The sequence below is a fragment of the Phaeoacremonium minimum genome (assembly GCF_000392275.1).
Source record: "Phaeoacremonium minimum UCRPA7 unplaced genomic scaffold PA7_03_scaffold_110, whole genome shotgun sequence".
NCBI lineage: Eukaryota > Fungi > Ascomycota > Sordariomycetes > Togniniales > Togniniaceae > Phaeoacremonium > Phaeoacremonium minimum.
The window spans coordinates 15,197-42,859 of NW_006921017.1; the positions used below are offsets into that span (position 1 = coordinate 15,197).

The 27,663-nt window shown below is 52.2% G+C and overlaps 7 protein-coding genes across 7 annotated transcripts; 5 read left to right on the top strand and 2 right to left on the bottom strand.

The window, feature by feature from the left end:
• Positions 1-7,117: 7,117 nt before the first annotated feature.
• UCRPA7_1494 (putative hisactophilin c49s mutant phototropin phy3 fusion protein) lies at positions 7,118-9,357 on the top strand (the record flags this gene model as incomplete). The annotated part of the gene is made up of 3 exons (XM_007914074.1): positions 7,118-7,907; positions 7,963-8,789; positions 9,334-9,357. The coding sequence occupies 3 exons, from the start codon at positions 7,118-7,120 to the stop codon at positions 9,355-9,357; spliced, it is 1,641 nt and encodes a 546-aa protein (XP_007912265.1).
• A 182-nt stretch (positions 9,358-9,539) lies between these two features.
• UCRPA7_1495 (hypothetical protein) lies at positions 9,540-10,640 on the bottom strand (the record flags this gene model as incomplete). Its single annotated transcript, XM_007914075.1, has 2 exons — positions 9,540-10,047; positions 10,102-10,640. The coding sequence occupies 2 exons, from the start codon at positions 10,638-10,640 to the stop codon at positions 9,540-9,542; spliced, it is 1,047 nt and encodes a 348-aa protein (XP_007912266.1).
• A 1,008-nt stretch (positions 10,641-11,648) lies between these two features.
• On the top strand, positions 11,649-12,278 carry UCRPA7_1496 (putative n-acetyltransferase 5 protein; the record flags this gene model as incomplete). Its single annotated transcript, XM_007914076.1, has 2 exons — positions 11,649-11,817; positions 11,875-12,278. The coding sequence occupies 2 exons, from the start codon at positions 11,649-11,651 to the stop codon at positions 12,276-12,278; spliced, it is 573 nt and encodes a 190-aa protein (XP_007912267.1).
• Positions 12,279-12,452: 174 nt separating this feature from the next.
• UCRPA7_1497 (putative 3-alpha-(or 20-beta)-hydroxysteroid dehydrogenase protein) lies at positions 12,453-13,257 on the bottom strand (the record flags this gene model as incomplete). Its single annotated transcript, XM_007914077.1, has 3 exons — positions 12,453-12,623; positions 12,690-12,763; positions 12,813-13,257. 3 exons carry the CDS (start codon positions 13,255-13,257, stop codon positions 12,453-12,455), a joined length of 690 nt encoding a protein of 229 aa, XP_007912268.1.
• Positions 13,258-15,329: 2,072 nt separating this feature from the next.
• Positions 15,330-17,853, top strand: UCRPA7_1498 (putative glutaminase a protein; the record flags this gene model as incomplete). Its single annotated transcript, XM_007914078.1, has 3 exons — positions 15,330-15,357; positions 15,444-17,570; positions 17,624-17,853. 3 exons carry the CDS (start codon positions 15,330-15,332, stop codon positions 17,851-17,853), a joined length of 2,385 nt encoding a protein of 794 aa, XP_007912269.1.
• Positions 17,854-18,847: 994 nt separating this feature from the next.
• On the top strand, positions 18,848-20,106 carry UCRPA7_1499 (putative transformer-sr ribonucleo protein; the record flags this gene model as incomplete). The annotated part of the gene is made up of 4 exons (XM_007914079.1): positions 18,848-18,899; positions 19,008-19,116; positions 19,171-19,529; positions 19,589-20,106. The coding sequence occupies 4 exons, from the start codon at positions 18,848-18,850 to the stop codon at positions 20,104-20,106; spliced, it is 1,038 nt and encodes a 345-aa protein (XP_007912270.1).
• A 1,717-nt stretch (positions 20,107-21,823) lies between these two features.
• UCRPA7_1500 (hypothetical protein) lies at positions 21,824-23,925 on the top strand (the record flags this gene model as incomplete). Its single annotated transcript, XM_007914080.1, has 2 exons — positions 21,824-22,217; positions 22,286-23,925. 2 exons carry the CDS (start codon positions 21,824-21,826, stop codon positions 23,923-23,925), a joined length of 2,034 nt encoding a protein of 677 aa, XP_007912271.1.
• Between the last annotated feature and the right edge of the window lie 3,738 nt (positions 23,926-27,663).

Consider the following 27,663-nt stretch of genomic DNA (forward strand, 5'->3'; position numbering starts at 1 on the left):
AGTTCTCAACCGCCTCGTTCTCTCGGCATCCCAAATTTGAACCAAGCCCTTTCCTGTGCCGATCGCGATGTGAGTGCCTTTTTGTATCCACGATACACTCGTCACAGTATCATCCTCCAGCGTACATAGCTTATTGACGCGACTCGTCTGTGCATTCCACATATAGACGCTGGAGCCGAGTCCAACGCCAAGAACATTAGCACTTCCCCAATCCACAAGGTTCAGGTAGAAGTCATCTGCGAGTTCCGGTGCATCTAGTACCTTATACGGTACTTTGCTGACAGCCCGCGGCTGCCGCCTAGGGCTCAGCAACATCTGTTGGCTCCCGAATCTAACGGGTGACAAGCTGTAGATCTCTGAGCGGGTATCTAGGTTTGGTCCATGCCGACTCTGCGGAGTCCTCGACGGCGTTAGGTGGCCTCCGATGCTACTATGGTGACGGGGAGACATGTATGTGAAGAGATTCTTATGAGGTGTAGAGGGAGTCATGGTGGTAGGTAGAGATGGAGCAGATGCATTATTAGGCGGGGTGTGTGACCGTGTGCCATCGAGTAGATTTGTACCGTGGGATGAACCAGGGACAGTGTGATCCGGGGAGAGAGATGGAGGAGTGGCCTGAGGTATTGAGTTCTCAAAAAGCTCAGCACGAAGCAAAGTTGAGAATGTCCGGTTCGCCTCCTCAGCTAGATCCAAAAGTTAGTGTCGTTATCAGGCCAAGGAAACCGAGTCAACGTACTTCTTTGAAAGTGTAGCTCGCCGTGCGGGGTGCGCTTCTTCTGCCTGGAGGGGGTCGCAGGCGAGCCATCTTCGTGAAGAAGGCTGAAGCTTGCCTGCAAATCCTGACCGGATCTCGTGGGGATGAATCTGGGACATGTTAGTCTCACGGGCTCACTGGACCGAAAACTGGCATGGAAAGCTCCGGCTGTCGTCCAACTCACCTGTCACCATTTATCCGTTGACGCTTCCTGTGAGGGCTGCCTCCAGGCGTGCTCTCCCGTTGCTGTCGGCTGAGTTCTCGGCGCAAGGCATGGTCGACGGCGTCCGCATCGAGGAGACTCCGGCTGAGATCGCTGCCTCTTCTGCTGTGATGATAGCTCCGTGAGTTGCCGCTGTCTGCATTCTGCTTCACTTCGAGATGGCCGCGATCGGAAGGTAATGGAGGCGTAGCTATTCGGGAGGGGCTTGCGACAGCTGGACTATTCGAGTCTGGTATCGGCCGTTTCGAGGGGGCTGCCGAGGCAGCATCGACTATCAGAGTCATTTTGACAGGCAGCAAGGGGATGATAGACGGTGAGAATGGACAGAGCGATTTGTGAGAGGGGAGCTTGGTGGGCAGCTGGGTAGTCGTAGCTGCTTCCACGAGCTTCAAGGCAAGAGCGGCAGGGCGACGGGATCGAGGTGCGGTTCCCCTGCTTATTGGTTTGACAAAGCAGAGAAAGACCACAATGCAGCTGTCTTCATACAGGTGGTAATGGTGAGCACAAGAGCTTCCTCCAATTCCTCCTTCTCCTGGCCAGACCTTGGGTAGTGGAGAGTTTATCGCATGAGGCAGATCTGTTTGGAGGTTGTCGGAGGGATGTGGCGCTGGGGATTATGAATAGTGTCGCTGGTGATAGATATTGGCTGGTGTGGTCATTCACCATACAATATTAGTGGCTACTGAAAGCATGTGCTGCTATTGTTGTTGTTGTACCGTGGAGGTGAACGGCAAAGTGAGGGCTGGTGGGTTGTTGATGTGAGTATTGGGATGAGGATGGGATGGAGTGAAGTTGGAGGAGAGGACGGCCAGCGGCCTGGCTTGCTGCTGGGGAGGTGAGGTGTGAACTCCCGCCTGCAGAGTACACACTACACACTTAACACTTAACACTGCACTCACGACCGAGTCGCGCTAAGGCAAAGATGGCGATTAGCCGGAAGAGGTCTAGTGCGGGCTCTTCCGCCTCCTAAATACAAGGGAACTCCCTCCTCAGGATCCGTCATTCAGACTCGTTCTTGCTGTTTCCAGCGGTGCGTGCACGGACCACCTCACTAAATTCACCCACTCGACTATTCTCTTACTCACTTACCCCCCTGTCTCCTGTCCTCTCCCCAGGTGTTCTTGCTGCCCACTGTGAAACGCGGCGGCTACACACTGGCAATTGCTCTGCCCTTCCTTGTCAGCCAGCAATTGGTCTTTCAATCGCGTTCAGATGGGGAGTCAATCATTTGAATGACCATTATTATTTTTCTAATTTATGTACTATTTGTAATGGATAGTATGCAAATGCAGGTCTTTGTGTAAGATTGATGTGTACATGCATTGTATATTGAACCCGCCACTTAGCACATTATGTTTATTGTGGGAGGCTGGTTTTCTCTCCTATGAACTGTGCAGTCTCCTCTCTGGGTCTCTTCACAGCGTATCCCTTCGCTCCCTTGACAGACGTTTCCGGCCTAAACACTGGGGCTCTTCTTGCGTGGCAGATGGCGTACGGGACCCGAGATCCAATTGACGCCACCTGTACTCATCATTCGAAAAGGTCGGCCCAAGTCGCGCTCTGCAAAGGCAGGGCAGCAATTGAATGCAGCAGTGAAATGTGTCCAGTGTGTCCAGAGCGGAGTCAAAACAACACCCAGCGGACCGCAGCATCATAACAAACCTTCGCGAGGGCTGATTTGGTAGCAGACTCTCGACGATTATCGCGCTTGCGAGGCCAGGGCGGTCGCGGCACTGGTGACTGGAGATTAGAGAGAGTGTGTGTTTTGACCCCTTTCTATTAGTCTGCTCGCGGTGTGGGTTCGTCCTCTACACCTGGGCATAGTAAACTGCAGCAGAGCGAAGGAGAGAGGGGGGTTTGTTTGTTTTTGAGACACCATGAGAGGTCGACTTTGCGCGACCCTTCAGCGGCCGGGCGCTGCGACCGGCCCCCTTGGCTTGGAGTCGTCGGCAGCGCGTCCTAGTGGTCCGTTTTCTGACTTGTCAACAACAGACGCCCAGATCCAGGCTTCCAAGAGGTCTGTATCAGCCCCGCGGCCTTCCGATGGGCGACTTGTCATAGGTCCAACGGTTTCTGTGGCGCGACAGCCACGCTTCTTCCACCGGCAGGCGACGCATCGATTTCGCGTCACCAATTAAACCCCTTGCGCAAAAACAATGCATCACTGCCCACCCCGTAGTTTTGCACTTACACGCAGTAAACATGTATAAATTCTCAGTCATCGCCTACTTTGGGCTAAGGAGTATGAAAGTACGATAGTGGGGTAATTTCTAAGTAGTCAATGCCACATACACGTGTAGATCTGTATCATATGATGGAAGTTTATTATCGAGAGGCATCCTATTTACAGTAATCTTCAGATGCTTGCTTGCCAAACAGAAACGTCCTAGGATACGCATCGCAGACGGACGCCTATAAGCCAACCAAAGTCAGATATAAATATGCACTATATAGACTGCGTCCAAGATTTCAAATCGTATCCGATATCATTACTGAGCCATGTCTATCAACAGATCAATCCTCGATAGATTCTCAACGCTCTTCCCAGAATTCCTAGACATTGCACATAGCGCTGCACAAATCCCTAACATGAACAGCTTCGAAGTAATAGACGCACTAAATGATGCTATCAGTTCTCTAGTGTTCAGGAGTCCTGCTTCTCACTACGCGACATAGCAGTCCTTTGCGCTCCAAAGCTCATAATGTTCAGTTAGGTTCATCAACATAACAGAATCGTCGATCAAAGCATTGGGCAATTGGAACAGCTTCGGGAGCGTCCTGTCTTCAACCATTTCAGCCAAATCGTCATTCCATTGTCCATCCCATGCGCCTTTCAGAGCAAGCGGTGCCGAGGCCAGCATCGTTATGAGCGTGTCTGTTTCCAATTCGAGGTGGGTCAGAGAAGTCCCCAACGAAGACCATATGAAATCAAATTGCGAGTTGTCCGACACCATGCACAGGTGTTCTGCGGTTTTTTGTACATTTGCGACAAAACACGCAGCATATCCATGTGGGTATAACTTCGCTACCCCGGCCAAAGTAGATGAGGAAGACACACTTTTTGCAATGAATTCAGCAAGCCTCTTATCGGCTTGGTCGCCGGCTGGCGCTGCAGTGTCCGGATCAACGGTGACCCTACGGTAGATCCGAGTTGCACTACGTAGCCACTGCTCTGTGGTCAGGAACAGCTCTTCAGTCGATTCCAGGACGAGGTTCATGCTTTCAATAAGTCTTTGGGCCCGCTCCTTTCGAGATTTCTTATTGTGGTCGCCATCAACCTCCAAGGGTCGCCCTCGTATTGGAGATGCCGTACTGAAGAGCGAGTTGATATAGTGTAAAGGACAATTGCTCAGCGATCTTCCGCCGCCACTCACAGTGCGCAGGTATTTCGTACTGAAAGGGGACCTTGACCTGTCTCAGCTCATCCTGCGATCCGTCTCCGAACACTACCACGATTGAGCCTCCGCGATCAGTGATATCTAGCCTTCCAAATGATAGGGTAAATTGTAGCGGCAGTGCTTCAAAATATACACGCAGATAGTTGGACCGCCAACTGTATATCTTATAAAGATTTATAATATGACACAGGACTGGCCCATCGACCTGCAGGCGGATTGCACCTGGAGATGTCGGGTCAAACTCCTCTTGTGTCGACTTCCAGTTTATAATATCAGAGTGAGGGTGAAGGCCTAGAGCGTAAAGTAACTTGCCCAGCCTATAGATGCGTCGCAGTCGGCTGCATGGGGAGTCAAGACACCTTCATTAGCAGCAAGATGTGACTCAAACTGGTTGGTACGCAGCACCGGTAGCCACCATCTGTTGTTTCGAAAAGCCATCGGGGCCCATTCACCCAAGTCGGCAACTAGGTTGTTGACTCGCTGCTTCCAGTCGTGGTAGCCTGCCACCTCGCCCTCAATCTCCTTGTACAGGCCCAAAAGACTATTTGCGCTTGATATGGTAGCCTGAATGTCACTGTTGACCTTTCCCACAGCACTCGTATTCTGAGTTTCCTCGCTCGTTGTCATGATTGCGTCTTAATTTTGACATGGAATCATTCTCGTTGAGCTGATGGCGTTTGACGGGAAAGGCAAGAATAAATCAGGCTGAACGATGCCCAAGGCTGCAGGTTCAGCAGAGGGGCGACTTGACTTCTCCTCCAAGTCACATGTCAACATCCTCAAAACTCATCTGTCGATAGATGAATCATCTTGGTTTCGACGTCGCCATCATACTGGGTCTTTTTCTGGAGATGATTTTAGAAAGAGACTACGGTGGTAGGAGCCAGTGTCCTGTCGTTTTCTCCTGTTCCAATTACTATCGCGGAATTGGTATCGCGGAGTAAATAGACTTCTTGACAAACCAATCTACTGGTCCCGCTGTGCGTGAGTATACCAATGGCCGTCACCTCAATTGGAGGTAGGAGCATGTCGTCGATAGCAAATCGCGTCGATTTAAAGCTGGGAAAGGGGCAACCATGGCGGCGACTGAGAATTGTAAATCAATATCGTGCATTGGCATTGAACATCGACAATTCTTTCGGCCTATACACTCGATTAAAATGGCCGATGTTCACTCTCGACGTTCACATGAGCAGAGATGTTGGAAGTGCGCAAGGGGAGCTGCTATAGTTGTGAACTTCGTACTCGATGGACAATTTCGATGGCTACGGCGTAGTACGACGTTGACCCATCGTCCCCAAATGAGCACTTGGGTGTTGCATCGGCTTTCCGCATCGAGCCAAGAATGATCATCGAGCCTTGGAGCATGACGACAGAACTAGGGTTTCCCGCTGAAGAATGGACTTGCCGGCGACTAGCACCCAGCTAGCCCTCGTCGATCAGGGCGAAACGCCAGAAACGGCAATTGGGTCCACTGACTAACGGCGCGGCTTCTTCAATGTTAAAGTGATAGTCTTCAAAAGGATGGCAAGCTTAGGAGCTGATCTTGTTGGAACAATCTCCCGCTAGGTGCCGAGAGGTCTGACCACCGATCAATGCATCTTTGACAGAATCCCGAAGATCGAAACGTGGAGTTCGAGATCAGGGTGGACACATCTTTGTACTCCCCGAGTCGCCGGCAAATCTTTCCTCAACTGCCCTCGTCCTTGTCATAATCTTGACAGGGCATAGACTACCATCTAAATCTTGCTACGAGACCATATTTGGGACATCGACTCCAGGCTAAGCACGGCAAGTCTTGAAGCCGGACGACTACATCTTCAAATCCTTTCCTAGATAGGATGCGCGATGTTATCCAATTCCAAGCAACTATGCTCCTGCCAGTCTTGAGTCTCACCTCGACGATTGCCTACTTTACCTCTTTCAAACAAGTCTACGGAGAATGAACCACTTTGCCATCGCCCTCGTCCCCATAGCGCCGTCAAGATGGTCTTTGCTTATCAGAGGTACCGTGGTTTGTGTTCACTCTAGGATATATTTGCAATCTATTGCGAATGAGCCATATGGTAAAAGGGGTTAGTGACGTCTCATCAGCATTTACTGTGAACGTGCCAAAAACGTGCAATCTTTGTGTCACTCTGCCGTGTGACACTTCATCTGATAAATATCATTACTATATCCACAAGTGTGAATGGTTCCTCTTCTTTCTCCTTCGCGAGACGCTCTAAGGTTTCAACCACAATAGACTGTTTGTCCTAGCGAACTCCATCTCAAATCCAATATGTCTAGTGTTCGAGTCTATCCCAAGGATGATTCACACCTCAGCACCGGCCGAATCCTCCATAGTCCAACAGCCATGGGGCTCAGAGAAGCTGAAGCTTTGGAGGCAGGCTCGTCAGGCCGTCATAGCTCACTAGGCTTTAGGTCTACACGAGAAAACTTCAACGACGAGCCAGTTGTGGAAAATGGCGCGGAAATTCCAGATATTCCCCTTCGAAAGTCCTCTCGGCTCTCTCCAATGAATTCGGGGTACGCAGCTGGCGTAGCTGCTACGTTGGAGAAGATTCTTACCGACAGGGACTTTATAGCTGCTCACCGGGGCCCAATCAACCCGAACACATTGCAGGTGGCGACGGAGAAGAGGTATGAGAATGGAATGCATGTATTATAACGAATTGAAAACTCATGTTTGTACTCAGCACTACATCAGTACCCGAGATCTTTACACAGCCAGCAAAGCGAATGGCGTCGCCAGAACCTTCGCGACAGCTACTAACACCGGAGTCTGCGAGACGGCCAATGTCCCCAGAGCCTGATGACAGCAGTCGGTTCAGTGTTCGTTCACCATCGACACAGGCCCGAAGCTCCCGTTCTGGAAGGTCGCGAGCCAACTCTGCCGCGTCAACATATCAGACACAGGCATCTTCTGTCCTGCCGGCTCTACAGACTAAAGGGGCCGGAAACGATGACTTGTTGGAGCCACTAGTAGAGGAAGAGATTGAGCCAGGAAGTTTCGACCTCGTCATTCCATCACACGGGGATACAGGGATATACTCATTGGAAGCTCGCTCAGAGCAGCTATTTTCGAAAGAGCATCTACAAGTCATCTTTGGAGATGCGGTTTTACTTCAACGGTTCACCAACTTCCTTTGCACATCGCGGCCGAAGTCTATCCCCTTGCTGGTCTACTATCTAGACGCAACTAAAGCCCTCAAGGCGATTAGCTACTCAAATGCTATTGTCGAGGCCTTGGAGCCACTTGAGGGACACGAGTTCAGCTCCACCGGAGCAGATGCGACTTTGAACAAGTGTTTAAGGGACAAAGCAGATGCAGCCTTTGAAGCCATTGCCCGCGATGATCTCTCTGCTTACGTCACGCACACATGGATACAGACCGTGAGCGTCTCGATGAAAAGACGTATCACGGGCTCCATGCCAGCGCATCTTCGAGATATGTCCGAAGGTCTGGCGGAGGTCTTCTGCCTCACAGATCCTTCTCGGCACGACAATCCTATTGTGTTTGCTTCAGAAGGTGAGCTTCATGTCAACGCAACTTGGGAGCCTCAACTAACTGACTGGGCTCGTAGAATTCCACAGGACAACGCAGTATGGGATGAACTATGTTATTGGGCGCAACTGTCGCTTTCTGCAAGGCCCCAAGACAAATCCCTTCAGTGTTAAAAGAATTCGCGACAGGCTTCTAGAGGGCAAGGAACACTACGAAACATTCCTCAACTACCGTAGAGACGGGTCTCCGTTCATGAACCTGCTGATGTGCACACCGTTGATGGATTCCCGCGGCAATGTGCGCTACTTCCTCGGAGCACAAGTCGACGTCTCCGGGCTCGCAAAGGACTGCTCGGGTCTCGAGTCACTTAAGCGCCTCGTTGAGAAAGACGAGGAGCCTCATGTGAAGTCTAACGGCGAAACGGGTCCAAGTGACGGCATCAAGAACGGGGAGCAGAACGGGGTAAACGGGGCGGAAGAAGGCGCAAAGGACGAGTTTGGCGAACTTGCCGAGATGTTCAACCTTCAAGAACTGGAAACAGTCAGGAAGCACGGCGGCAGTCTGCACCGCTCCCAGCAGGAAGAGGTGCAGCACGCCGACGCCAATGCCAACTGGCACAAGCCGCGTGTTCTCCTCCAAGATGAGGCTTCGGTCACAGAGGACGATGTTGCTCCGTCAGTGCGCAGTCTGCCCCTGAATTCTGTGACGTCCGGCCGCCTCACTGGCATCTACGAACACTACCTCCTCGTGCGGCCCCATCCTAACCTACGTATCCTGTTTGCTTCGCCTTCTCTACGCGTACCAGGAATCCTGCAGTCACACTTGTTGTCCAAGATCGGCGGGTCTACCCGTATCCACGATGAGTTGGCGCAGGCTCTCGCGGAAGGTCAAGGGGTCACGGCTAAAGTGCGTTGGGTATCTCGCACCACAGGCGAGGGTCGTCCGCGCTGGATTCACTGCACGCCGCTGATGGGTAGCAATGGTGCCATTGGCGTTTGGATGGTGGTCATCGTAGACGACGAGGAGACAGAGTCGCCGCACACTGGCAGGAGGCCGCGAGATGCGCCGCCTGTGGAGGGGAGATTGAGGAAGAGCCCCGCCGCGAAGCACGTCAGGAAGCCGGCGATTGACGAGGGGTCTAGGCATCAGCATGAGGACTTGTACCATGATCACAGGCGGAGGGCCGAAACTCCCCTTCCGGATGATGCTGGAAGCCTGAATGGTGTTCCGAGATACTATGATAGTCGGCCTAGTTCGCCTTACACTTTAAGGATAGGCGAGAGTTGAGGCATGAATTATGGATGGGATAAGGGCTAGGTATTTTGTTTTAGGTCGACTTCTTGCACATTTTGTCTCATGGAATGATTGACGGCCAATCTAACTAATTCTTCTCATCACGCATCATATTCATCTACCAAGGTATCTGTGCAGTTTCTAACCTGTTATTCAGGCTCTTTACATCGCTCGAGTATAGTGATCTCTCCCAAAACGCCGCTGTTCCGTGCCTGAGGAAAGCCTGTCCTGTATATGCCAAGAACAAAGGAAAAGGGGCAGATCATGGGCCCCTGAATGATTCGTCCGCTATAGCTATTAGACGAAATCCACAAGATCCACATTCTTCCTGCTCGCTTCTATAAGGAAAGATTATGAGCAAGCTCATGCTTGAGCAGACTCTGCCTGTGCAAGCAACCTTGCTCGCCAGCTGTTGCAGACCTCCTCAAAGCCGCCTACAACCTCGCCGCAGACGCTTGCGCATTCGCGTTTCCGCAACCGCTCACTCCAGTTGCCCCTCGTGAGCCATCTCTCGCCTTCTTCCGCAAGTTCTTCGTCCCGCCGTATTTCGGCAACTAGCTCTTTGGCGCTCTTGAGCCGTCTAGTAGCGGTGGTGGTCGTCTGCCGAGACATGTGGAGTGTATCAGATAGATAGTTTAGAGTCTGTACGAGGTCCGAGGTCAGGGTGTGTAACGCAGTTAGCGAGTTGTAGGCAGATGTTGAGGGCCGAGGCATCTGGTCTGATAGTGAGACGAGCTCAGGGAGGAGCAGCTCTATTGTCTCAGGATCCGGAGGTGCGACCAGTGGCGACAGGAGGGGAAATGTAAGGTTGTGAAGCTGGCGAGTCTGATGTGTCAGGTGTGTTGTGAGGGCCGAGTGGGCGGTGATTAACCTAATGTCATGTTAGCAAAGCTCAAAATGCGACAATAATATGATCATGACTTACCTGGTGGCGTTTCCCTCGACACCAGATTGTGATCCTAGATCTCTCAGGCCATCGGTAAGACGCTTGAAGACGCCATCGGTAGGGCCACCGTTGCTCTCCGTTCCCCTCCGCGCAAGGGACTCGACGGCGTCAATCTTGGCAACGAGACTCGGCGGCATGCCAGGTGAATCTAGGTCCGACTCTGACCCGTACTCGCTCCCATCATACTCGCTTCCCGCCCGGCGGTGACCGCGCCCATTTGGAGTCGGCAGGCTCAGGCTCATATTCTTTGCTCGATCATGGTGCCCCTTGGGACTCGCCACATCCACGCCGCTATCTCGCTGACCCTCTGCACGCTCAGGTTGCTCCTCCTCGAGGTGATCAACATTGATATTTGGTGGCCCCTCTTCATAGTACTCCTCCTCTTCGTCTCCTGATCCAAAGGCGTCTGCAAGCTCATCTGCGAGATTCCCTAGCCCGTTGCCTCCGCCCATACCCATACCACCGCTGCTGAAGATACCGATGTCCACCCCCTCGGGATTGTTGAAGCTGTCGCGCATGGGAGTAGAAGGCTCTTGGAATGATGATCTCGAATTCCGTCGGTCTTGAGGCGACGAGCCGATGCTTGTGGACTGAAATTCGACGGCGGAGGTGTTGCGGGAGTGCCGCGGTGTTTCTGTAGCGTAGGACATTGCGACCAGAGTGAGAGTCGGCTCTGACCGGATCTCAAGTGCTCGCTGCTTGCGCTCAGGGGGCGACTTTTGTATGGGTTGTCAACAGTCGCTCTATCCGAGTCGAATAATGGCTTTGTTTGTGATGGGGCGATAGTCTGGGAATTCTTTTGTTTCCCCAGGACGTGTCGTTGCCGGCGTGGATACAGGACGCAGGGATTCGTTATGGATCAAGGAGGGACCGTGGTAACAGAGCTATATCACAAAGGAAATTATTGATCAAGTCGAACAACGATGCGCTGCGCCCCCTGTCTCTCGTGAGCAGCCGGCTACCCGTTGTGATTTGCGTGGCGCGCAATCTTTGATCGTATCTTCGCTTGTGCGTTTTCAAGAATTACTGAGCAGCTGGGTAGTTTTTGAAAGTGATGAATGTAGTGAGGTGATCTGGTGTTCGTTCGTTGTTCCATTCCCCTTCTGCGTGGCATCCATGCACGTCTTAATTAAGGTCGGTAATGTAAGGTAGGACGCGTCTGACGCCTAACCTAACTGCGACTCCCGACTGGGTCCATCCGGTACTGTACATGGAAGCTAACAGTTTAATGCTTGACACTAAGGAGGGTTTGTTACTGAAACAGTAGTGCTGCCAAACCTCTAATCTGCACAGACATCAGATCGCTCCTGCATTTTCTTCACCATATTCTCACATTTGCTTTCCTTTTTCGAGACCATAACTGCCGAATTCCAACTGGCGGCAAGGCTTTAGAGACGCCTTCGCTTCTGAAAGTCAGAGGCTCTCCATAGACAATTGGAGAAAGCATTCGGCTTTTCAGCGAAAGCTTATACTTGCACATTGCCGACTTGCGTGAGATCTGTGGTTTCGAACCTAGACACAGCAAAATGGCCAATTTCCGGCGATTTAGGCCGGACGATCTCAACAAGCTCTCCAAATGCAATCTTGATCCGTACACGGAGACCTACGAGCTTGGGTTCTACCTACAGTACTACGCAAAATGGCCTTCACTGTTCCAGGTTGCTGAGGATCAAGATGGAAATATTATAGGCTACAGTGAGTTCGAGTCTGAGACCTTGTTGGTTGCTTAATCTCGTTAACGAACTATGAAAGTTATGGGCAAGTTGGAGTCCTCGCCAGACGTCTATCAGTTCTCTGAGCATTATTTGCCCTGGCATGCTCATATTACCGCCGTGACTGTCGCGCCCGAGGCTCGTCGCCTGGGTATTGGAAAACTGCTAACTCAGCATCTCGAGGCCGCTGCCGACGCTAACAATGCATGGTTCGTTGACCTATTCGTCAGGGAGACAAATCACAAGGCCATTTCTTTCTATAAAAGTATGGGCTACAGCGTCTATCGAGTCGTCAAAGACTATTACGGTGACCACTCTAGCGACCCAAATGCGTCTGGTGAAGATGCTTATGACATGAGAAAACCTATGAAAAGGGATGTGAAAAAGGAGCATATCAGAGAGGACGGTATGAAGCACGAGGTGAATCCCGAAGATGTGTGGTGAAGGCACCACGCACAATGCGCAAATTCAAGGTCGTCCTGCTCCGGCTGCGACCGTAATATATCGAATCGACTCAAGAGCCGCATCGCCACTACTTCTGGTCCTCGTGGCACTTCACCTTGCCTCGTCGATTTGGTCATTATGAGAGGATCGGTTGATGATTGTCGAAAGGTCGTATTACGTCCATGCTCCGTCCACGCGGTAGACACTACCGCTCACGAATGTACTGTCGGGGCCAAGAAGGAAGGCAATAACATTGCCAGTCTCTTCAGCAGTACCTTGTCTTCGGAACGCACTTGGGTCATCAAAAGGAGCATCGGCAGCTCGTCCAACAAGGTCCCAATTCTTCTGCATCAATGGCGTATAGATTGCTCCTGGAGCAACAACATTAACTCGGATCTCCCTGGCACCTACTTCTTGTGCGGCAGATCTAGTCAACCCAATGACACCGTGTTTGCTCACATCATAGGCGGCATGATTCGCAAACCCTGGGATCATTAGCGAAAGCCCTCATGTTGGGTTCGATGGGACGAATACCTTTCAGACCATGAATGGAGGATATATTGACAATTGATCCGCCATCAACAACCTTTCTGAGCTCCGCTCGTAAGCAGTACATCATCCCGGTGAGGTTTATCGCAATGATCCGGTGCCACTCGGCGTCATCGAGGTCAGCCACTCCAGCCGTGCCATGAGCCTTTCCAATGATTCCAGCTACGTTTGCCGCCCCGTCGAGCCTACCATATTTCTCCACAATGCCATCGATCCATGAATCCACTTCCTGTCTCTGAGAGACGTCCACTCTGCTGACCGTGAACGGCACATTCTTCTCTTTAAAGTAGTCCTCTGCCTCCTGCATAGCCTTTGGGTCGACATCTGCAATGCATACCGTGGCACCCCGGCTCGAGATGGTCTTAGCCGTCGCGAGACCGATGCCGCTCGCGCCCCCGGTGATGGCGAAGACCTTGCCCTCCATGGTCATTGTGCTTCGTCTTTCGGGAGTTGCCTGTTGGGCAGGGGCCGAAGTCCCCAAGGTGAAGTTATCGCGGAGCTGAATTGTGACGGCTTGTGGAAGAGTCAAGGTTTCGAAAAGCAACGTATGACAAGAGGGGCCAGCAGATTACAACATCAGCAGTGTTCTACAGTAATGCAAGGAGGGGCCGAGTGGCCATATCCAGAACCGGCGGACCTCGCAGTTTTAAGTCTATCGTAAGTGAACTCGCTATAATTTACAAAGGCCCGAACAACACATGGACTTTTCTTCGCCTTTTGGAACCATCACACAACAGAGGTACGCCCTTGCCCAGGTGCAGCTAGCCGGACGTGAGCTAAGGTAGGGATCATAGCTGGGCCACGGCCGGGGAGACGACGGCGAGAAGTACCTCTGCCGCGATCTGCAGTTCCACGCCCGACACTTTGCCCACTGAGAGGAGGGGACACTTGGATATGTTCGATCCGTCAACGGCACTCGCTGGGGGCGCTAACGTGCATGTCGGATGGGTATGGGTGGCGGGCGCGGCGGGTCACCTTATTTCCACCAAGAAAGTCCGGCGCTGTCAGTCACCTAACTGATCGGATCACTCTGCGCGGGGAGAAATTCTCCGGCCAAATCTCCCGTCGGTTCGGGTGCGGATCTTTGGTGACCACGAGGTCAAAATGCTGTAGATAGATAGCATTTCTTGCAGCATGGAACCTGATCCAGTCCCCACTGTCACTTTTACGTGCAATGCTAGCTCTAAATCACCGTCGGGACGACCTTGTAGACAGCATGCTCTTCAGTTCGGGGAGTTGAAAGCACGAGAGGTTGCCCCCTTGTCGAGTTTATCTCGGGGGGCACAGTAGAACTGATGCGCTCCTAGAGGTGGAAAACCTTTGTATGTTAGTTATGTCGTGGTACGCGGGAGACAGTCGGTTGTTCTGCCACCGACAATCAGGTCCTAATAGGCAATTATCGAGATCAGCTGATTCACTTGTGTCCAAACGACACCTAGCCCGATGAGCAATATATACGAGACTTGATTTGATTTTCTCACTTTGGTCTTCCAGTCTCAATACAGCTTCGACTGTCACCGTCCTGTCAAAGCTTATGGGGTTTTTGACTTCTCCTGTCACGGAGGCACCTGTGGCTTTTGCAAATGCAACAGACAGTATGCTTGTAGGTGCGTCCTCGTTATACCTACCTAGCCAAGACGGTCTCTTCAGTGTGCCAACTGTAGTCTGCTCAACAACCAAAGTCCATGCCAAGCGCAGTTCTGGAGTAGTCAATTCCAACAACAAGGCTTCCTGAGACTGCTAAAGCATACCTGGGGGTCTGTGAAGCGTCTTTCTCCAAAGTGTTGTCAGGCGGCACACCGGGCGCCTGGGAGCGTTTTGGTGCCAAGACCCTTGAAACTGCGGGGGACCAGCGCAATGGAGGGGTTCGTGAGGTGTGCCTGAATGGGGCGCATGACCACATCATAGGGCACCCCGCGTTGCTGCCGAGGCGCCCAAGCAGCTGGAGCTGGTCAGCTACGACGCTTCTTTGGATCGCCGTCAGTCGTCATACCTCCTGTGTCAGCCCACTGGCGAGCTGTTGGAGCTCCTGTTTCCTTGTTTCAATTCGCTCTTCACTGGATCCCCTGCTCCACCAGCTCCTCAGGATCTTACTCCTCGTTGCCAATTGCTTGACGACTTCTGTCTTTGCGCTCTTTGCTGTCGTTGCTGGTTCATCAGTCCAGAGTCGTTGTTATCCTTCGTGTAGTGTCGGCATCCCGTGGTCAACTTCCAGTTTCATTTGATACCTTCGTGCATGGCCATTTGTAGGCATACCATATCGCATTATACTAGACAGCAGGCTCGCTACTTTGCATTCTACCCACCCGGACAACTACCTATACCTGGCAATTCTATGTGTCGTTGAGAAGTACCTCTCGCTTGGAACAAGATGAGGTTTAGTCTTCTGGTGCAGGCCGCTCTGGCGAGCGCCTCGACTTTGACACCAGGAGTAGTGCCATTGATTGTGCGCAACCCGTATCTTAGCACCTGGATGCAATCTCGAGCCTCGCCTTGGGAGAGATGGCCGATTTTCTGGACAGGCGACACTGTAAGTATACCTGTGCAATGCGCATATCATAGACGACCAGCACGACAGATGCAAGAACCTGTGCGGTTCCGTGACATCGATTGAAGGGTGCCATACTTTGCGCAGCGTTCTCCTAGTTGGCGGTGCTAATACCTCGCAGGTCGGCTTTGCCGTCATGGCCTCAGTGCCCGATTCGGGCAAGGTATACCCTCTCCTAGGGCGTGTTCAGGATTTCCTTCGAGGCAGCCACTACGACCTGAACATCACCTACCCAGAATATCTGGGAGCTACCTTCGATGCTTCTACTACGAACCTGACATACCTCCTCGCCGCCCCGAGCTCGCTCGACGAGAGTCCGGCAAAGCTGACTCTGTCCTTCCTTTCTCCACTTACACCGTCCTCGACTCTGCGGCAGTCACTTCCGGCGGCTTACCTCACAATCTTCGTAGAGGGTTCTTTTGACGTGGATGTGTATGTTGACATCAACGGCGAGTGGATCAGTGGGAAAAGAGAAAGCCAAATCGTGTGGGAGCTCCAAGACTTGAAGTCGAACGTGAAATCAGATGCAAAAATCAAGACATGGAAGATATCCCGGGAAACCCAGCAACTCCTCACCGAGTCTCGGGATCGCGCCGAATGGGGCAGTCTCTACTTCTCTGGCCCCGAAGATGTCCGCTACCAGTCTGGTACTGTAACGGTTGTGCGCCAACACTTCGCGGCGAAAGGTCATCTGAAGAATGAAGTCGACTCACACTTCAGGGGGATCTTCCAGGAGGAGCCCGTTTTTGCGTTCTCAAAATCGTTCAAGTTCGGCTCCGGGAACACGACAACAAAGTCTGCCGACAGTGTGATGTTCACATTTGGCCTTGTTCAGGATCCTGTAGTACAATTTGCTTCTGCGAGGGGCTTGACTCTGATGAAGCCTTTTTGGTCGACCTACTTTCCCGATCCGGAGCAGATGATCAAATACCACTACGATGACTTCAAGGCCGCCAGCTCGCTAGCACAAAACTACTCAGATCAACTTGCAGTTGATGCATATGCCTCAGGGTCATCGGAGTATCAAGAAATTGCAGCACTATCTGCCCGACAGGTATTGGGAGCTACTCAATTCTCTGGCACACCGGACAACCCAATTCTGTTTCTCAAGGAGATCTCGTCAAATGGAAATTTCCAAACCGTCGACGTGATCTTCCCGGCTTTCCCTTTCTTCCTTTACACGAACCCTCGATGGCTGGCATATTTACTGGAACCGCTTCTGGAGCATCAGCTTAGTGGGCAGTATCCCAATGATTACAGCATGCACGATCTTGGGCTACACTTTCCCAACGCAACGGGACACGCTGATGGTAGGGACGAGTACATGCCGCTTGAAGAGTGCGGTAACATGCTTATCATGGGACTGGCTCTTGTCAATGCCTTCAAATACGACACGCAGCCCGCCTTTGTCAATGATAAAGCAGATGGCCTAGCTCAAGAACTGAGCATGTCTGCCTCGGGGTTAGTCGACGAGTTCGGCATGGACCGCGGATGGGGAAGTAGCGAGGAGATTGGTGTCACTGGAGAGAAAGAGGCTACAAAGTGGGTAGCCAAGTCATACAGCCTCTGGACGAAATGGACTGGCTACCTTGTGCGAGAATCGCTCATCCCTCGCAATCAGCTGTCAACAGACGACTTTGCCGGCTGGCTTGCTTACCAGACTAATCTGGCACTGAAGGGTATTATTGGTATCAAGGCCATGAGCGAAATCGCTGAGCTGCTACATCGGAAGGATGATGCCACGTACTATCGCAACATCTCAGACACATATATTACCAAGTGGCAAGAGTATGGCCTTTCCAGAGACAAGACTCACGCCAAGCTGGCCTACGACTGGTATGGCTCGTGGACGACCTTGTACAACCTATACGCGGATTCTCTGCTATGCTTCCATCTCCCGGAGGACTCGAAGCCGGCCCTGCGCAGCTCTGCAAAGTGGCGGCCGGGACAGCGACCGATCTCAGATGACAATGAACTCTCTGGCGGTGCTAAGTCTCACTTTGTTCCAGACGAAATCTATCAGATGCAGAGTGACTGGTACCATGCAGTGATGCAACAGTATGGCTTACCGCTCGACAGCCGCCATCTGTATACGAAGAGCGACTGGGAATTCTTCGCTGCAGCGGTGACAGGCAAAACCACCCGCCAGGAGCTGCTCACGGCTGTTGCGAAGTGGGTGAACGAGACGACGACTGGTAAGTAATCCGACTCTCCCACGAGGATGTCAAATACTGATAGTATGCTCTAGACAAGCCGTTTACCGACCTGTACAATACCGAGGGTGATGGTGGATACCCCGGCCTCCAATTCAAGGCGCGGCCAGTGGTTGGAGGACATTTTGCGTTTCTGGCACTTGAGCGAGCATGTGGAGGCAAAGCTGTCGCGGGTCTCAGCTTCCTTGATGAGAAGGAGCCAGCAGCCATTGATATTGAGGCAGTCCTTGCTATCGACCAGGAAGTTGAGTTAGGAGAACTATGAGTCGGGCGGACAACTTGTTTGAATAGCAGTCATATGTTCCTGGATACAGTCAATGCATGTACCACCGAGTTGTACGATCAATGATCTGAGGCTTTTCAATAGTTCACGGTCTTGCATCGAGCGATATCACAACACGGAATTGATAATTTGGCGGCCTCTTAAGCATGTAAGAAGGCTGACGGCTCGCCATCTGATTGAGTCGGTACGAAGCGGAGCTGAGAGTAGGCTTGCTTGATCGGCCACTGATAGGCTGTCGATGTGACGCCACCGAGCACCCCGAGTTGGCAGTAGTCCAGAGGTAGACCACGCCATGCTCCCAGTAGTATGCTTTTTGAAACGGGTGCCTCTTTGGCCTACAGATCTTGCGGTGTATATTACCACCGTACATAGTAGAGCAGGATGAAAGCCTCGCTTGAGCCGGTGAAGATAAAGCAGGGACCATGGGACATGAAATCTGACGTGGCCGGCACTTGATTCGCAGGCAGTGTCAGGGAGCTCTGCCGAATGTGAGGCTTCCGAGTGTAAGGCTTGGGGGAACTGGGGAGGGCCGTATTGGGCTTAGCCCGATCGCTTACGCGCTAGCTCGTCCGCTAAGGGATGCGCTGCCTTTCACTTGGAAAAAAGAAGGCAACTGCTGGCATCATCACAGACAGTCCGTCCTATTTTGCTAAAGGACCTCTCCTCCTCTTCCTCCCCCAAGCCTTGACCTGTTGGTAGCATACTTTCTCCCATCTTCCACCTCCACGAATCTCCATCTTCCTTTTCCTTTTCTTCCCCCAGCAAATTGAGGATTGAGGCTGCGACTTGTTTTTTGCACTTCTTTCGGACCATCTCAATTTTTCTCCCATCCCTGGTCCTCTTTCTGACTCGCGCGACGTCTCCGCGTCAACCCGGTCATCCCTCGAGAGCCTTGCTCAAAAACCGTTGACCTCACAACCTCAACACCCAAACAACCAGCTCCATCAATTGTGCTATCCATCCTCGAATCATCAAGATGGCGACCACAGCTATGGACTATGAGAACGCCAATGGCGACCGATTCGATGGTCAGTATTTGACACCAATTTGACAGAGAGAAATCCGCCACCCTATTTTTCCGGCAGCTCTTTTGTCACTTCTTCATCACATCAATCGTCGCTAACACACACACACAGAGGAGGCGCCCCGCTACGAGCGTGACAATCGCTCTGCCTCGCCCCGCGGTGACAACGGCCACGATAGTGCTCGTCGCCGCTCGGCGTCACCCGCTGGCAACGGCGACCGGTACGTCTCAACTCATCTTTGCTTCATCTCGATCATCGTCTAACAACCTGATAGCGACTACAGCGGACCCAAGGACGATGGCGGCAGCAAGGGCGGTGATGATGATGGTGCCATCAACCCCGGATCTAACCTGTTCGTCACCGGCATTCATCCCCGTCTGACCGAGCAAGAGGTTACGCGCCTCTTTGAGAAGTACGGCGAGGTCGAGAAGTGCCAGATCATGCGTGACCCCCACACCAAGGAGTCTCGTGGCTTCGGCTTCGTCAAGATGGTCACATCTGACCAGGCCGACGCCGCCAAGGAGGGCCTCCAAGGTGAGCAGATCGAGGGCCGTACTCTGAGCATTGAGAAGGCTCGTCGTGCTCGTCCTCGCACTCCCACCCCCGGCAAGTACTTCGGCCCACCCAAGCGAGGTAAGTCAAGCTTCATATATCGTCCTTCCCCACAAGAATCAAACTAACTATTCTTCCAGAGGGTGGTGGTGGCGGTCGTGGTGGCGGCCGGTTCGGAGGTGATCGCTATGGCGATGATCGACGCCGAGGCGGCTATGGAGGCGGTTACGGCGGAGGTCGTGACGATAGCTACCGCTACCGAAACTACGATCGTCGCTATGAGGATCGTGGCGGCTATGATCGTGGCTATCGCGATGATCGCGGCGCTGGTGGCTCTTCCGGCGGCTATGATCGAAGCTACCGAGACGATCGCAACAGCGGATATGAGCGCCGTGACAGAGACGATGGCGGCTACAGCGGCAGCCGTGGCGATCGTTATGGAGGTGGACGCGAGGACCGTGGCCAACGCTATGGCGGCGGAGGTCGCGGTGAGGGAGGCGAAGATCGCCGAGGCGGTTACGAGCGTCGATATGAGGATCGTGGCGGTGATCGGGATGGTGGCCGTTCTCGCGAGCCCGCTGCTGGTCCCGCTGCTGCCGGCGGCTACGGCGAGTCTGCTCCTCGAGGCGAGGCCCGTGAGGCTTATGGCGGTGCGTAGGAGCATAAATTCACGAAAGCGAATAGATGCTAACGACCTTAGGTGGCCGCTGAACCGTCAATTCGACAGCCACTTTCGACACTTAGTTTCTTTCGACAAGTGTCAGTGTAGGATTCCACCGTCTTTCTTATGTTCTTTCAGGGCAGGGGAACAATCGGATACTCAAAAGAAAATGCGTCTTGGAGTTTTATTTCGGCACCTCTCGGGCCTTGGTATCTACAGCTAGGGCCGGTCGCTTCGACGACAAGTAGCTTCCTTGATCTTTGGCAACTTTAGACATAATGGTGGTATACGACCGCTGCGTCTTTGGTCAGAGACGTTAGGTTTGCTTCCTTTTCTAGTCGACGCGGTTCTGGGCTCGAACATCTTCTCCCTTGGATCAGCACACGGATCATCACATCAGCTTCGCAGCACAATTCTTCACAAAACGTCTTTTTCATCTGTACGAATATCACTCTTTTCTTTGCCTTGCGGATCGGCATGAAAACGACGTCCATGTCTCGAGGTGGAGTCCGTTCCGTAGCTCGCCAATTTTGATACGGAGACAACTTTCGTGACAACACAATGCCTCGATAAAAAATTGACAACACGTCCTAAGGTGCAACTTTGATACGAATTATTCGACATGTAATTGATTAATCGCCATCGCTCCCATAGCGCCATAACTACTACTACTACAGCTGTCCGTTCCCGTTCGCGACCTTATCGTCAATTGTATAATATGCAACGCAAATCATCACACAGATTTAATAACATTGAAAGTGCTGTTTCCGCCCCGATGAAACAGGTTAACTTCTTTGCACCCATTCAAAGCTGCTGAGGCAGTTAAGATATCAAAAAGAAAAGAAACAGGAAGAAAATGAAAACACAGGTAACACCCTTTTGAAGTTGTGATACTCAACTAATGAACATGTCAGCGTTATTCATCCAGCTTGTCTGCCTCCCTGCCAGCCTCGCCCTCACTGGAATGGTGGCGCAAAGCGTTGTCTCTTGTTTCTTTGTTCGTATTTTTATTGCTATGCCTGGGAAACACAACGGGCTGCGAGCACCCCACGTTACACCGAAAACGTAGTGGGATGGGCACCTGATTGATGATGCCTTTGTCCTTCTGATCATGGCATTATGGCTCATATGCTTTACCAGGAGGTGTTTCGGACATCTTGAACTAACCTCATGGCATGCCTGACTTAGTTTCACTGCTTCCAGCCCGGTATACTGGTGCCTCATTTTATTTCCATTGTAGTGAATGCGCTCGGCCACTCGAGCAAAGATCTAAGACCAAGGCTCTTCTCTACCTCTCAAGTACACGAGTCTTTAGCAACCTCATAACTAAGCTATATTACCACAATGGATATTATTCTTTTGCACACGCTTTTGTGGTTTCGATGTACTCGCGAGTGTCTATGCTTTGTTGTTCGTGCCTCTGTCATCACGTCCCCGTTCCCATGAGCAGAACGCTAGGGTATGGCTTTGTCCGCACAGGACAAAGCCACCATGCAACACTCTTCACCGGAAGCGTCGAGGTCTTCAGCTCTGACTGCTTTATATTCGCTGGCCGGTCCTTTTCAACGGACGAAAATGTTTGCCCTACTGTGTCACACAAAAGAACAGCTCGTCGAGAAATTTGACACCATTCTTTCCCATTCTTCTCCTCGTCTCCTTCGCTTGATTCAACGACCGAGTTCAGTACCGAGGCGGACGCAATTCCATAGAGACAATGTCCGGCCAACTTCCCTCCCCAGCGCCTAGTGACCGCCGGGCGCTGGCCGAACCGCTCTCCTTTGAGGACCTGCAGGCGGCGCTTGCCGAGGAGAAGATTGAGAATGCGAAGCTGGAGAACAAGATTGTGCAGCTCGAGGCCAAGATGGAGGCGCTCGAGAAGCAGGTCCGCGACCTCGCGGCCGAGCCCTGGGGCAAGAAGAAGGCGCGGCAGTCTAAGCAGCGCAAGCGCACCCGAGAGGAGGCCAAGATGCAGAAGGCCATCGAGCGCGGCGGCAAGGAGCCGCCGGTCAAGAAGGCTTTGTTGAGTGCGGCGTCTCCGGCTGCCCCTGAGGCTGACGAGGACATGGTCGACGCCGAAGATGGAGATGACGTTCGTGTTGCGGATGACGGTATGTGATATGCGTGATCTTGTTGCCTCAAAATATTTTTTCATAGTGCTGATAAGTTGAGCATGTAGCAATTGATACTTGTGATCCGAATGCAGATGACCAGACTGCTGCCGCCAGCGAAGGAGATTTGATGTCAAGTATCGAGCCAAACGTTTCTCCTGTATTTTCGCCCATCTCGGCGGAGAAACCCATAGGAGATGGCGGGCTCAAAGCCAAGTGGAAGCATGGGATGCTGGAGTTGGAGAGGACTCAGGAGGCTGAGCGGGCGATTCGCTCAGGCAATCCGTCACCTCTCACTGCTGCTTCTTCCACGGTGCCTCTCCCGTCCAACCCTTTTCGGGCCCCTGTCTCGGATGCACCAGACTCTCCTAGTGTAGCGGAGAAAGCCACCATGTCGCTGAGAGGAGGTGCAGGTAAATCGAGCACGCGTGTTTCGGAGCCCTATACAAGCAAGGCTACCGTGGCAATACAGGAGCTTGTGGACTATTGGGCGAAGACTTTTCCTCTCAAGAAAGAGAACCTGCAGTCGTCGCACGATCCGACCCTGGCGCAGAAACCTTACTCCCCGACCTTTCGTGGCCAGGGTTTAGAGCAGGCGCGGAATGAGCAAGAGGAAGATGATTGGCCTGAGGAGCTGGATCTTGCTGGTGTTACGATCATTGGCGAGGCCCCTCAGGAGCCACTCTCTCCAGCAAAGCCGGTTCTGAAGTTCCCTGCTGCGAGATCAGTTGATGTTCTGCGCGAGGAGGCCTTGAAACTCAAGAATCGCGACCACCCGGTTTCTTCGGCAGAGGTTTTAGAAGGCTTGCGGGCGGCTAAAGAGGCGGCCAAAGCAGCCATTGACGGCGAGGGATCACAAACAGAGGGGGAGTCACGAATTGCCTCTATCTTCGCGAAGCGAATAGCCGCTCGGGGTAGAGTCGGGAAGCCCACCACGGAACATCAAGCCCATCGGCCCAAACCCCTGAAGAATATGCCTCCTGCACAGTGGGAGTCGCCTAGGGAGACTTTAGCGGATAAAGATGCATCGGGAACAAAAGCAGATACTGAGAGGGCAGCCAAGAAGGCAGCCGGCGAAGATGCTCCCTCTCAGGAGCTTTTCGATTTCAGCGCCCCAGCGATCGATTCTCCGGCCTTCCAAGCCGCGTTCGACCACAACAGCCCGGAGCCTACCGCCAAGATGATCAAAATCGACACACACCCAGGCTGGACCGGTCTGCCCCTGAAGTCGATCTCGTTCGAGGAGTCTCTGAAGGAGCAGGACAAGAAGATGGCAGCGTTCAATAAGAAGCGAAAAGTGGGCGACCTGAGCGAGAAATCCCCAGATCCTTTCGAGTCTCCGCTTGTGAGAAGCTCGCCTCTCAGCCCTCTCAGCCCAAAGTCTATACTCAAGTCTCCTTCTAAAGTTAAAGATCGGCCACCAACACCTGGCTTGAGAACCCAGCGCGCTACACTACGCAACAGGCGTGCACTCGTTGATCTCGCGGCCAAGCCAGAGGAAGGGCTTGAGTATTTGCACCCACAGCGGAAAAGCCCCAGCACGATTGCTAGAATGAAGAGGGCCACAGTCACATTTCAGCTACTTGACAAGGCCGATAAGGGCAAGGAGTCTGTCAATGCCGATGCCGAACTTCAAGGGGATGTGGCGTCACAGTCTGATGTCACAACATGGTATCCGGTGGTTCACGACAAAGACCTGAGGAACTGAAAAGAAGTCCGGGGCATGAGTGGTGAAATCTAGGATCAAATCGTGTGCTGAATATTAGTTTGGCCAGAGACGGCAGGCAGATAGAAGAATTCCATTTACGTTTGGCAAGCGAATAGTATAGGCAATACCAAGCACGGCTAGGAATAAGAAAGATCCTGTAGGGGAGGTGTCGGATATTTAGTCTTCATTTCATTACAGTCAGTCATACAGCATCTGTACATCTGCAGGTCGTCTCAACCATCATTCCCTCTCCTGGCCTTGATTAGCCGCCGGTTGAGCGCCAATGAGCCAACCAACGCCTGATACTAATGTGCCCATCGTAGCATCTCTGAGCTGATCTCTCTTTCTCACTCTCTGCTGCTGCTCACTATGCTCAGGTGAGCTATGCGGCGCCTCTGACGACCGTGCTTCGGTAGTCAAGCGTAAATTTGATAATGCGGTAAAATTGCGCTGTGCTGATCGCACACTGGCTCTAGAAAGATCGAATAGCGACATCGGTGCCTCTTCAGTCTGCTGTCGAGACGATGATGCTTTGTTTGCTGATGCAGTAGCGTTTCGCGCAGTGGGCGCTGTGTCAAAACCGCCTGGCATTGTCCCAAAATCGCCAGCCTCATCCCACGCTTCCTCTTGCTCCACCTCGGCTTTGATAGCAGAGTCAAGCTCTTCTTCACATCTGCGGTAGGTGTTGAGAATTTCTTGGAGTGTTGGAGCCGGCGCAATCCGAAGTGCTGTGGCCAGACACTCTATCCGCTGCTCAAGGTGGCGGATATCCGGATTGCCGCTGGCGGTGCCCAAATGGGTTGGACGCACAGTTCTTGACGTACGGCGGTACTTACCTGCTTGCAAAGCCGCCTTCCAAGACCAGTCATCTACGACTCTATTAGATGGCTGAGCTCCTGTGTTTCCAGTGTGACCTTTAGTCTGTGCAGGTGCACCGATTGCTGCAAGCCGGTTGACAACATATGCATAAGCCGTTTCGAAATCATCTTCAGTCAATGCCGCGTCAATGCACATAGCGGTTATTCGCTTTTCAGCGATTGACAGTTGTCCAGGTTCTTGTTCCGGTGTGAGGGTGGAGTGACCTGACTTGTCTTTTAAAGTCAAGCCAGCAGCGACCATATTGGTTCCCATATCTATCAGGTCTTGAATCTTCGTATAGCTCTTGGGGTTCTGCTCAAGAACCTTGCCAATGATCGAAATTGGATCTGAATGAACGCGAAGCACGACTGGGGTGAAGGGCTCCCCTTGTTTTAGCACCAAACGGTAGTTACTCAAGCCATGCGTCGCCTTGAGTAATGCTTCTATCCTTTGTGTAGCCACAAGAGACCGCTCTATCGTCATTGGAAATGCACGAAGACTTCAAAGATATTAGTTTAGCCTTCCTCTAGGAGGCTTAGACCCTTACATTTCATCGCACTTCTTCAAGCCGCCCCTGGTGCGATTTGGATTTGAGGCATTGTCATATGCATGCATTGCTGCAGCATATATCGTGTCCTGCAAAAGCTTCTTCGGCAACGGCTTATCCGTTGCGTCCTCGTACAGAGATTTTGCTAGAGTGTATCCTGCATATTATTTAGCAACGGTTGTATTACATGCTGTCGTCGAACTTACTCGTATTGGTAAGGAGGGCATTGAGGATCTCCACCTCAAGAAACTCCTTCTTCAACTGGCCGAACACCCCGTTATATCGCTGAGAAGGGCTGGCATCGGAATCTTCTTCAGCTCCAAAGTCTCGTAGCCAAAGGATTTCATTCCTGACTCGAATCCAGTATTTGTCGTCCGTTTTTGGCCCGTTGTTGCCAATTGCACGTATTACTTTGAGGGCCTCGGACTTCTGTTCCCGCTCGTCTTGTAGCATCGCCAGCTCACCTGCTCTTCGTACCGAGCAAGACGATCCTGCTTTCTCTAGAATATACGCACTCAGTACCAGCGCATACAACACAGTCGTAGCTGTCTTGGATGGCGTGGTCAGGACATTAGACTCCTCTAAGAGGTTGTTTCGAAGATAGGTTGCGTTCCTGGAAGAGAGAACATCTGCTCCATTCAATTCAGAGAATGGTGATAAGAGAGATGCAGCAGTCTGTAGAGGCGGCAGCGGATCTTGGTCCAAAAGGGTTGCAATTTTGGCGGCAATGGTGTAAGCCCCAGTTAACGCTTCTGTATGTCCCTCAGGGATGAGATATGCAGCTGCCAACGCAGCTCGTGCATATCTGCGTTCGAGATACTCTTGCTCAGCATCATCTAGCCACATCTGTCCGTAGCCACCTAGATCAATGTCTTCTGGGCCATCCCACTGCTCAATTGCGCTCACAGCAACTTTCCAAGATTTTGACGCCTGAGTAGTCAACCAAACCAGTAGTTGCTCCCAGCCAGGGCAAAGCTTTATGCCTTGTGCACCTTCATCTAGTGAATCTGGGGCTTTTTGCCCAGATTTCCGTGTTTCCCATCTCTTTTCATTATATAGCCATGGACCAAGCAATCCTCTTAGATCTCTACCAACTAAGGGGTAGTCTTCTTCTCGCGCTCCTGTTTGCGATAGCAGTAAGCTCACTGCGGCACGATCATTCAGATGCTCGAAGGCGGATAGCGTCTGCGGTATGCTATCTTGCGGATAGTATTCGTAATTACGCCGTAGGAGGGGCAGGAGAACGGATATAGTCCACGTTCGGATGCAAGGTGAATGGTCTAGGAACGGCACAAGTAGATCGGGCAGCTGTGTCAACAAGCCGGCTTCCTCGTCCACATTGTATGCTCGCCGCAGCAGAAACAAGGTTGTCGGGTCTTCTGTAGCCTCTTCCGGCGCATCAGGCCATGTTAGTTGCAGCAGATGCAGCTTGCGGACCCTTTTCAAAGCTACTTCATCGGTCAAGTGTTCCACTGACGAGCAGTCGATAGCCACAGGATCCCTAGTTTCAAAGTCGCCAGCTTCAATTTCTTCTATGAACGACACATATTTCTCCGAATTCAAGGTCTCGGGAAGGTAGGTGAGGAGGATGCGCAGAAGTAGGTCCTTGCGTAGGACAGTGCCGTGGTGGGCAGCAAGGAAGGCCAAGCTGTCAATGTCGGCTTTGGCAGCCAGCTGGACAGCTAGCAGGACAAGCTTCGGGGCCGAGAGCACCAGCGTCATAATGCGTGCCGTGTCGTTATCGCGTTGAGAGTAATCTAGCGATTTCGTATTGGCAATCCGTCCTTCATGATCCTCTCTTCGCGGGAGTGCGGTTTCCCGTGTATGTGCTGGCTTAAGTTGGTCGAACTCGAGGTGTAAGTGCCAAGAATTGGAGCTGGCACCTTGAATCGATTGCACCTAGCGTGCGGTAGCTGTTGCTCTTGATGTGGCTTGAACTGATGAGGTACCATTGTACCTGACCCACAATACCCGTGCAGCATGTCAACCAATGAGGGCCCGGACAATCTGGATTGGAGCTCCCGGGCTCTGAACTCGAAGAACGTCAATCGACGAGGCCCATGCAAGTTCACTCTCGATCTTTAGCATAAACGTTCTCGGCAAGCACCCAACAACGATCGCGATGTCGTCAGGCTATGGATTACACGGCGGTAAGCAACTAGCGACGAGCCAATGGGCACTGAAACCCTTTAAAACTTACTGACCGACGTCCTTTGCAGGTCCTGGCCGATGCTTTCCTTTCTGGCAAGAGCTCCTTGCTTGCTATGTCGTCAACACATCCGGGGAGGACGACTCAGGGAAAAGAAAGTGTGCTCCTGCTTTAGAGGATTACT